The sequence below is a fragment of the Chrysochloris asiatica genome, unplaced genomic scaffold (assembly GCF_000296735.1).
Source record: "Chrysochloris asiatica unplaced genomic scaffold, ChrAsi1.0 scaffold00045, whole genome shotgun sequence".
NCBI lineage: Eukaryota > Metazoa > Chordata > Mammalia > Afrosoricida > Chrysochloridae > Chrysochloris > Chrysochloris asiatica.
In genome coordinates this window covers 15,755,001-15,766,303 of record NW_006408563.1, presented here as the reverse complement: position 1 = coordinate 15,766,303, position 11,303 = coordinate 15,755,001, and the positions used below count along the sequence as shown (strand labels likewise).

The 11,303-nt window shown below is 37.8% G+C and overlaps 1 protein-coding gene across 1 annotated transcript in view; it reads right to left on the bottom strand.

Annotated features, from left to right (window-relative positions):
- PGAP1 (post-GPI attachment to proteins 1) overlaps positions 1 to 11,303 on the bottom strand; it is a 141,317-nt gene that overhangs the window by 107,090 nt on the left and 22,924 nt on the right. The window contains exon 5 of the mRNA XM_006862046.1: positions 6,507 to 6,664. Coding sequence (XP_006862108.1) covers positions 6,507 to 6,664 — 158 coding nt within the window. The remainder of the gene's footprint in view (positions 1 to 6,506; positions 6,665 to 11,303) is intronic.

Genomic DNA, 11,303 nt, shown 5'->3' with positions numbered 1-11,303 from the left:
GGGGGAATAATACTAAAATGCTCGAATGTCTTATGAATATTGGTTTCCATGACTACTATTGTAAAATAGACACGAGTGGGATAGAAAGGAATGTTGGGAAACATGATTATAAAAAAAACTTGTAAGCCCATCTTCAGCCTGTAATTGATTAGAATACCTAAAAGAGGTTCTATAACTTGCCCAGTGAAACAGGCCTTGTGCAAAGCCTTTACAGAATATAGGACCTTAGGTGGAATACTGAATCCCATCCAGAACCTTTTGAGGTGGGACATTCTCACTAGAAAGGACAAGCAGACTGGAACAGCTACAGTGACAGAAGATACATCTTCAAAGAAAGATCATCAGGAAAAACCCAAAACAAAAATGTCAGCATGACTGTCTACTACAAGAATAAGCAAGCTGTTTGCCAGGAAGCCTCAAGGTAAGCAATCAAGTTCCTTCAGGACAAACTCCCCTCTAAGATTGAAACTCAACGGGAACATATGAATAGGCACGTAAACTTGTTGGCGATCACACTGGTCTACTGGTGAGTGGAAGGGGAAAGGCAGCAATGAAGCAATGGGCTGAGTTCAACCACATTTCACAGACTCCCTTGACCTGGAGATGAGAGAAAGAAGAGGAAGGGCTGGTTGGTCCAAAGTGTGGTAAGACCTGGGGACACTTGAGCCCATGGACAAGCACATAGCCACAGAGGGCTAGAGCTAAGAGTGAAGCATCCAGCTGATATGAAGTGAGGGGAGATGCATAAGAACACCCAAACTTGTAGACAGTATCCATTTGACCTAGCCTTGATGGCTTGATAATCAGAACTCGACTAGAGGATAATTAAAAAAAACAATTTTTTTTTTTTGGATAAAGGAAACAAGCGTAAATTGCTACAATCCAATGAACCTGATCTATACTTATGGAGGTAGTAACTCTAAATACCAACAGAGAGGAAAGGAAGTCTTCACATCAAGTATCAATGCTATCCTTTCTGTACACAGGGTACATAGGGACGAGCAACTTAGACATTGGCTACCTAAAATGAGGGGGTGACAAAGGCACTAAGTGACTGGCTTACAAGGTTTCAAGAGGGAATTTAGTTTAAGAGTATGGGGGGAAAGAAACAGTCCCCAATGAACAGTTTTCCTCTTGTCTAGATGGGTCTGGTGAAAAGAGATGGTGATAAGACTCAATGATTCAACAGTGAATAATCATTATCATGACTAATTGCAACTGTCACAATTGTAAAGGTAGAAGTTTTGTAACAAAAACAAGGGAATGGTTAATCTTCCAGTCCAGAAACAGAGGACCCTAGGACCATCATGGGAGACGAGCACAAGCAGAATGCAGGACCTTATCCAGAGAAGCAACAACGCCAGAGAAGGAGGCAGAAATGGGGTCATGGAGATGGGGAGCGGCTGAGGACTCTGGATTCATGGGAAGAGCGGGACTAAGAACTGGTGGCCAGGAGGCAGACTTGCAGAATGTGCCCTTTGCAGGTGTAAATTATGATATATGCCTGAGTGTTTTGTTTTGTTTTTTAAAACAAAAGTGAATAGAGGGAAATACTGTTAACTGATGGTACTATGGATAGTTGATGCTGAATGTAAATAATAAAATATTTGTTCAAGAACAGATTTTGTCAATAGTGAGTAATTGTTATCTATTTGTGACTGTCACAATTGTAAAAGTAGACATTTTCTAACAAAAACAGGGGAGTCTATAAACAGAGGACCCTAGGACCATCATGGGAGACGAGCACAAGCAGAATGCAGGACCTTATCCAGAGAAGCAACAACGCCAGAGAAGGAGGCAGAAATGGGGTCATGGAGATGGGGAGCGGCTGAGGACTCTGGATTCATGGGAAGAGCGGGACTAAGAACTGGTGGCCAGGAGGCAGACTTGCAGAATGTGCCCTTTGGTGGTGTAAATTATTATATATGCCTGAGTGTTTGGGGAAAAAAAAAAGAGCTAAAATGAATAGAGAGAAATACTGTTAACTGATGGTACATGGAGGGAATTATAATCATTGTAAAGAAACAAGGTGTATGATTTGTTGAATGTAAAACTGATGATCTGCCCTGTAAACCGTCACTCAATCCACAATAAAAACCTTAAAATAAATAAATAAATATGCCTGTGTCTCTGAATGATCCCTCAAATAACTACCCACCAAATTAAATCTTCTAAATATCCACCTAGGAAAGACATATGTTTAAAATGTTGGGAAATCACCCACCATCCTAACTAATGACCTAGTACAGTTAAATGAGTAAAATGTAAACTTCTATTATTTCTAAATGTTATTATTTAAGTAGGTATATAACAAAGGTGTGGCCACTGTGGGATAAAGCACTGGAACACAAGTCAGTTTAAACTGCAAAGTTGGTGGTTTAAATTCACTAGCCACTCCTTTGGAAACCCTATACAGGGTCGCTATGAGACTCCATGGCATTTAACAACAGCAACAACAATTATAATTATAATGATAGTTTCTAACTTAAAAGATTTCTAGTACCAATGGCTGTAAATGCCGTTTAACTGTCCTTGAGATAATCATTCAAAAACTGCTATCTTATAGCAATTGTTTTTTTTTTAAAGTGAACACACATATAGATACATGAAAAACTATAGACTATTTTGGGGCTAAAAAAACTTAAAAAAAACAAAAAAAACAAAAAACCCTCAGGCTATACAACAAACCAGCTTTGAAAAAAAATCCCATAGAAGTAAAATATTTTCATTTGAGAAAGACATGCAAGCTGTTCTGTATGTAATACACTGTCAAATGGAATTTTTTTTTTTTTTTAAAGGAAACACAACACACATACATGCACACACGAGGGATGAAAAAGACCACAGTTTTTTAAATGATAAGCTGTAGAACGTGTCATCAGAACAAACCCATACCCTCTAGGTCATGTCTAGGAAATAAGCATTATCCAATTTTTGTATGATTAAGAGCTCCATGTTTACTAAAAAATCCACATTTGAGGAATTTCAGCAAGAAATACCCAAAACATTCAACATCAAATAAAGACTCATACTGCCAATAATGAGGTTTGAGATAGCTTCCAATTGAGTTTCAAACCTATTTCATTCCAATCCCTCAGTCTCAAGAAAATGGTGGGTAATAGGAGAATAGCTTAATAAATTTTGCTCTATATTATGATAAACATTCAACATATACCTGTTTAGTGCACAACTAAGCAGCAACTAAATCGAGGCAACAGTAGACAATACAGGCAAAAAAGTATCTCTGAAGAAAAATGACTATGAACCAGAGACCTCCTAGTATTATCACCTAAAAAAGCAAAAGGAACAGGCACACCATACTCTACGGATTTTCTCTTTAGAAATTAAAACAAGATTTGTAGACATGTTGTGCGTACTGGGTTAAGATCTTAACTGAAGACTTCAAGGTTAAAGATAAAAGAAATAACATCAGTCCTAAAAGGAAACTTGAACTCACTTTACAAAGGCTATGTATCCCAGCTAAAGACCAAATACTTGCTGTCCTAGCAGGGAAGAATAATCAGCAAATTAACTAATCAGGGTTCGGTTTACACTCATACTATGAAAGTTAATCATTTTATTTTTAAATTGGTAAATCATTCAAGATTAGTACTCAGAAATAATTGTTTGCTATTCCACTACTTTAAGAGAACTTTAAAAAGTTCTTGGAAAAATGGAATAAAAATAAAAATACATACTTTATTTCTTAATATCAGCTCCATCAAGGTCAAGTCTCTTTTGTGAGTGATAACAGCCATTTAGTCCATCCTTAAAGAACTGAGAGTCCTGGGAGTTAACCACGTCAAAGCAGTCTTTTTTTTTACACTAGTAACTAAAGGAATTTTTAAGATTAGGAATCAAAAAAGAGGTCAGAAGAGGCCAAATCAAGACTGTAAGGTGGATGCTTCAACTTTTCCCACTGAAGCTTTTGCAAAACTGCCCTTGTTTGATGAGAAGAGTGAGAAGGAGTACTATTGTGCTGGAGAAGGACTCTGGTGAAGATTTCCTGGTTGTTTTTCTGTTCAAGCTTTGGCTAACTTTCTCAAAACTGTCATAATAAGCTGATGTTATTGTTCTTTGGTCCTCCAGAAAGTCAACAAGCAAAATGCCTTGATCATCTCCAAAAACTGTTGTCATGACCTCTGCTTTTCACCCATCTGCTTTGCTTTGATTGGACCACTTCCATCTCTTGGTAGTCGCTGCTTTAACTGTAATGTGCCGCCATGACTGTACTGGTAAAGTCATATTTCACCTCCTGTTACAATTTTTGGAAGGAATGTTTCAGGATCTTGATCCCACTTGTTTAAATTTTCCATTGAAAGCTCTGCTTGCCTGCAGTTGATCTGGGTGCAATAGTTTGGGAACACATCCAGTAAAAAGCTTGCTCAACTTTAATTTTTCTGTCAGAATTAAATAAACTGAAACAAATGTCTATGGTATTGGTTACTGTTTGTATTAATTACTGGTCATCTTCAATTAGGACACTAACAAGAATAATACTTTCCTCACAACTGATGTGGATATTGTGCTGGTGCTGGCTTTATGTGCCACATCATTTCCTCCCTTCAGTCTTTTCTAAGCTTTTATTGTGAATTGCGTCAGAGTTTACATGGGAGAACACTGGTTTTGCACTCATTCTATCATGTTTCGTTTCACTGCAATGATTACAATCCCCTCCACGCTTCATCATTCAACAGAACAGTATTTGCTTCTATTTCCTGTTTTATTTTTTTTTTTGGATGTACACAAAAACACTCAGGAATATATAATCATTTAAACATCCCAAGGGCACCACTCTGCAAGCCTGCCTACTGGCTGCCAGCACACAGCCTTTCTCTTTACATGAGTCTAGAGTCCTCAGCTGCTCTGTTTCTCCATGTCATCATCTCTGCCTCCACCTCTGGTGTTGCTGCTTCTCTGGATAGGATTCCATATTCCGCCCATACTCTTCTTCAATGGTTCTAGGGTCCTCTGTTCCTGGAATGTAAGGTTAAATATTCCCTTCTTTATGTTACAAAATTTCTATCTTTATGGTTTTGACAATCGCAGTTAGTCATGATAACAATTATTCACTATTGAATTAATTGTTAAGACTCTTATCCCCATCTCCTTTCTTCTTTCTAGATTGAAAGTATTCAGTGGGGATTGTACCTTCCCCCACATTCTCTGAAACTAAACTCCCTCTTGAAAACTTGTAAGCCAGTTACTTCATGTCTTTATAGACACTGCCTCCCCACCCCCACATTTCAGGTAGCCAATGTCTTAGTTGCCTGTCCCTATCAACCCTGTGTACAGAGGGGATAGGTTTGATCTTTGTTGTAAAGACTCTTTCCCTCTCAGTTGGTATTTTGAGCTACTACATCCATAAGTATAGGTCAAGTTCATCAAATTGTAGCAATTTACAGGTTTCCTTTATCAAATTTCTTTATCTCCCTCTAGTCATGTTCTGATCAAGTCATCGAAGCTAAGTCAAATGTGTACTATCTGCAAGTTTGGGTGTTCTTGTACATCTCCCCTCACTTTACATCAGCTGGATGCTTTACTCTCAGCTCTAGCTCTCCGTGGCTATGTCCTTGTCCATGGGCTTAGGAGACCCCAGGTCTCACTACACTTTGGACCAACTAGCCCTTCCTCTCTTCTCTCTCATTTACAGGTTGGTGGAGTCTATGGAGAGTGGTTGAACTCAGCCTGTGTCTTCATTGCCGCCTTTCCCCCTCTTCCAATCACCAGTAGACCAACGTGGTGGCCAACAAGCTTACATGCCTGCTTGTGTGCTCCCTTTGAGTTTTCTCTCTTCTTAAAACAAGGTATCCATTTGTAAACTAAACTGTTGATTTCTCTGGGGCACTGTCCCCATATACTTTTTGTAAAGCATGAATGATTTCACTATTCCTTCACCCCAAGCTCTACCATAAATTTGATGTTACTGCTTTAATTTTAGCAGAATTCATGTTGCTCTGATTAAGTCTCTCTTCAAATTGATTTCTTATCCTTCTTAGTGCTTCAAACTAGATGGTGCTTAGACATATTATAGAAAGTTAATAAAGGTTTATTTTGGTGCAAAAAAAATAGAAACCCATGCATAGTTTTTTAAAATATGCATTTTCCATTAACTTTTGAAGACCCCTCATATCATATATAGCATACCAGTCACATATAACTAGAGGTCATTAGATTTCAGTCCACGCTTTCTTATACTTACATCTCTAATCAATGAACAGGATTTTATTTTGGACAATGCACAATTATTCCTCATAAATAACAGTTATTTTTACAAAGCTTAAATCTTTTTTTAACTTCCTATGAATATAATTATTTATGCCTTCCAAATACATCCATTTTTCTTAATTTTCTTTCCTTTAATTTGTTTTTTCTCTCCCTCTCTACCCCATACAATAGTCCTATAATAACTTAAATATTTTCTAAGTATCTACATATTTCTTCTTTTATACCCCACATGTTACATTTTAAGTAGAATCTTAAATTAAAAAAAAAAAAAAATTTACCACAACAGATAAGGCACTGGTATGATGGCTTAATTGTGGTAGAAAAGTCAATCCTGAACGAACTTGGTAATCTCGGAATCCTCCAGCTACAGAAAGTGTGGTTAAATTTATGTGTCGGGCATTTAGAATCCAATAGTTGTTTACAGTCATATAAAAATCTGGTAGGGAATAAAAAGAGACATTAAGATATAGTAGTCATTCTCTACAACAATAGGATATAATAATAGTCAATGAAATTTCTGTTTAAGTTATGTGAATGGTCTATAGACAATGTGTTATTCATATTATGCTATTTTAAGTAAAATCTATTTATAGATATTCCTTTCCCCCCATTAGAACAAAGTACAAATACTAAGTGTCACTAAAGGCATCAATAAAGAAAAATGCAAAACGTTACTAGCTTTGACAAATTCATACACAAATAGGTCTCTATATTTTATGGTACTGCTCATTCATGCACCACAAGGCAGCAAAGAGAGAAAATCCTTCAAAATAAAGAAAACAATTTATTATGCTAAAAAGGATCAACCATCCTAATCACAGCTATATCACTGCTTATGAGACTGGGTGATTCTCCACTGTAGCCAACCACCACAACACAAAATATTATTTAAGTTCTTACAATATGATCTACCATGATACCACTGAAATTAGTTTTAAGATTACGCCGCAATGAAAAATCTCAGGATGTTAGCCACTTAATTAAGTTCTCAAAGTATTTTTAGTAGTGTAACAAGTTCTGCAAACAATCTTTTACTTTGGCTATGGAAGATGAAAAATTGTGTTAAAGATAACTGAATGGAGCAAGTATAATAAAGGACTTCTTTTTTTTTTTTTTTTTGATTTTCAAAACTTAATGCATATTTATTCTCACATTTGATCCCATTAAGAGCTTCAAACATTTCAGAGCAACAAAGACCCCCTACCCAAATACTGTGATCTCAGCAGTATTTACTTAGATCACTACCCATTACACCTATTCCTGCATGGCCTAGTACAAAAGTACAAATGGGGAATACATACTATAAATCTAAGTACTTAAAGTTAAAAATCTAGCTAGGAAACTATTAAGTCAAATGTATTTTTCCCACTTACAGTGACAAACATATCACTGAAATAACCTTGAAGCCTAGGTTGAAATGAAGAATTCCAAGACTCCTTGGATTATGACAGGATAGGAAGAACAGATTGTTGGCCTATGGTTGTGTTGTCTTTCTCTTCCCATCTCAATTACATCCTGTACTACCTAGCACCTATGTGCACATCCAAGATCTCTGTGTACCTCCTGTAGGCTGTTATCCTGTCACCTCAACTCAGGCATAAAGTTGAACATACCCTCAGGAGGACAGATCCAGGTAAGAGACACACACAGGCCTGGAAGTAGACTTGGGACATGTGGGCAAGAAACTCTGGGGTCCTGAGAACCTGGATCATGGTACAGAAGTAAAGTCATTGTCTCCAAGTGATGGTGTCCTTGGCCCACATACAAACCTCAACCTATGAAGAAGGGTGGGGCCATCTGGCATTCTAAGTTCAGAGCTAGTACAGGACCCTTATTGTTGTTGTGAAGCGCCATCAAGTTGGTTCCGACTCATAGAGACCCAGAATAGGGTTACCAGGGAGCAGCGGGTGGGTTTGAACTGTGGACCTTGTGGTTCACAGTTGAGTGCTGATCCTACAGCGCCACATCAGTCATCCCCTTTCTCCTATTAATTAACAGTATTTCTACCAAGTGTGTAAGAGGAACCTACTTTTGGAGATAATAGGAGTCTTTGTCTCCTAAGAACAGTAAAAGGGCCTGTTAGTTACAATAAAAGCACCCTGATTCTAGAATCATTTTCAGCATAAATCTTTTAGCAATAAAGATTACTGTTGTTGTTGTTGCTGTTAGATGCTATCAATTCAGTTTTGATTCACAAAGACCCTATGTACAACAAAACAATCACTGATACTGAGCCATTCTTACAAATGCTGCCCATTGTTTCATTCAGTGTGTCAATCTATCTTTGAGAAGAAGAAAGAAAGGATCTTTCTCTTTTCCACTGAACCTCTACTTTACCAAGTATAATGCTCTTCTCTAGGGACTGATCCCTCCTTTATAATGTCCAAAGTATATGAGGTGAAGTCACATCATTCTTGCTTCTAAGGAGAATTCTGGCTACACTTCTTTCAAGACAGATTTGTTCTCTCTATTAGAAGCACATGATATATACAATAATCTTCAGCAACACTGTAATTCAAAGGTGTCAATTCTTTTGTCTTCTTCACCTCATATGCACTGAATAACGTCCAGCTTTCATATGCATATGAGGTGTCTGAAAATACCATGGCTTGGGTCAAGGATACCTCAGTCATCAAAATGACATCTTTGCTTTTTAACAGTTAAGACAGGTAGGTCTTTTGCAGAAGCGGGAGGCAAGACGTCTTTGTTAACACACTTTGCCCAATCCTTCTACAACAGAGACGAAGAGACCTGAAAAGTCAAGTGCAGCACATATAGATGATAATCCTGGGACCCTGAGCAACAAATGAGAGGATAAAGAATTGGATTAAGCACAGACTGGAAATGAAAACAGTGACTAAGAATAATACAGTGGGGCCCATGCTGCATATGAGCATCTTAAGACTCTGCAAGCAACACACATGGGTGAAGAAAAGCCAATAGCATGGAATTCCTATATGGATAGAGACACCGTGTAGAACAGATCTGAAGTAAAACAAGGACAACTATATCCCCAGTAAAGTAGTTAGCCATATCTACCATTTTCTGTCCTCTGCACCAGGTGAATGTCACAACTTGCTCCTACACTACTGGATCAACAAAAGATGGTGCACAATACCTGCTCACCTGGCCTGCAGCTATTCTCCTTTTCCAGCACACAGAGACTCACACCCACATCCCACTTCCATCCACCTGGAAAAAGTAGGCTAGTAGTCCAGTGCTACCAAACTAGTGACCAGATATATCACAACAAATGAAAACAAAAAAATCAGGGTAACATACTAACACAAAATCAACAAATAAATTCAACAACTCCAAAATGTGTCTCAGAGACAAAAGACAACTTGAAATCAAGTAAAAACAGGACAAGGTAGTGCAAGAAAGTAATCAAATTAAAGAATCAGGAAAACAGTAGTAATAGAACTATCAGATAAAAAATTCGAAAGACATATACATAGGGGCTTCCAAGAGCTCAAAGAAACCATAAACAAAATTAAAGAAAGTACAAACACTACCCTACAAGAATTCAGTAAAAACAATATAAGGACAAAATGTCAAAATAAATACACAATTAGAAACTATACAAAAACAGCTTTTAGAAATCTAGTCAATTAACACAAAAATTTGGGGAATAGATAACACATTGGAAAGACAAAAGAACAGAATAGAATCATTTGAAGAACAAATCAGCGAATTACAAAACAAGCCCACGCACACCAATTTGTATTCGGAAAATCAGAATAAAAGAATTAACAAAAATGAAGCAATCCTATGGACACTACAAAGAGGAGCAATTTATGTGCTATGCAAATACCAGAATGTGAAGAGATCAAATAATAATAATAATAAACACCAACAGAATTGTGGAAGATTTGCTGGCAGAAAATTTTTGTAAAAACATTATGAAAGAGCGTTAAGATATATGTCCAAGAAACTCAATGAACCTCATACAGGACAGACCCCAAAAGGTGGTCAACAAGACAAAATCAAACTTTCAAAAACCAAAGATAAAGAATCTTGAGAGCGGTTTGGGAAAAAAAATGTCATCTATAAAGGTTAACCAGTAAGACTAAACTCTGATTTGTTGGCATATGTAAAACCTTGAAAGGAAAAATTACGAACCAAACATTATATATCCATTAAAACTGTCCCTCAAATATGATGGTGAAATTAGGACATTTCCAGATGAACAGAAATGAAGAGAGTTTGTGAAAACTAGGCTAACTGGTGTGGCGCTGTGGGTTAATGCGTCAGACTGTAAGCTGTTTAAACTGCAAGGTCGGAAGTTCAAGCTCACCAGCTGCCCCTCGGAAACCCTATACAGGGTCGCTATGGGTTAGAATCGACTCATTGTCACTTAGCAACAACAACAAAGGCTAACTGTAAGAAATGCTAAAAGGAGATTTTCAGAGAGAGGACCAATACCTGACAACAACCTGAGATGAAGACATATGACATCTACTGAAACCAACTCAGAAAAAGAGTTCTACAAAGTAAAATAAGCTTACAAAACTGAAAATAGACTTCCGGCAAGATGGCAGATTAGGCAGATATACAACATAGACCCTCTATTACAAAAATACGAGAAAACAAATGAAATAGAGATGAAAATTCTGGAACCCTGAACTTCAGAGCCAAGACTAGAGAAGTAGACTGAGTGTTTGCTGGGTGGAGAAGCTAAGAAGGGATGGCAAGAGATGGAGACTGACTCATGAATGGCTGGCCAGAAGCAGCACAACTATCTTGTGAGCAGCTTTGGCAACAGAAAGAGGCCAGTCACACATGGGATGGGAAAAGTACTGATTCCTTCTTTTTCCATGCTTCCCTGGTGATCAGGTGTGGCCATCTCCACCACCTTCATCCACTCACAGCAGACTCTGTCCTCCAGGAATTCTGAGCCACGTGGTTGGGAATTATGACAGTGTGAAGCAGAGGGATGATGTGCCATTTTGGTGTCTGTATTCAGGAGGGATTGACTCTAGACCTATAGAACCCAGTCACCAAACCAGCATTTCACCAGTCACCAAACCAGCATTTCACCAGTCACCGTGCTCCAGCAGCCCTGTGGTCCTAAC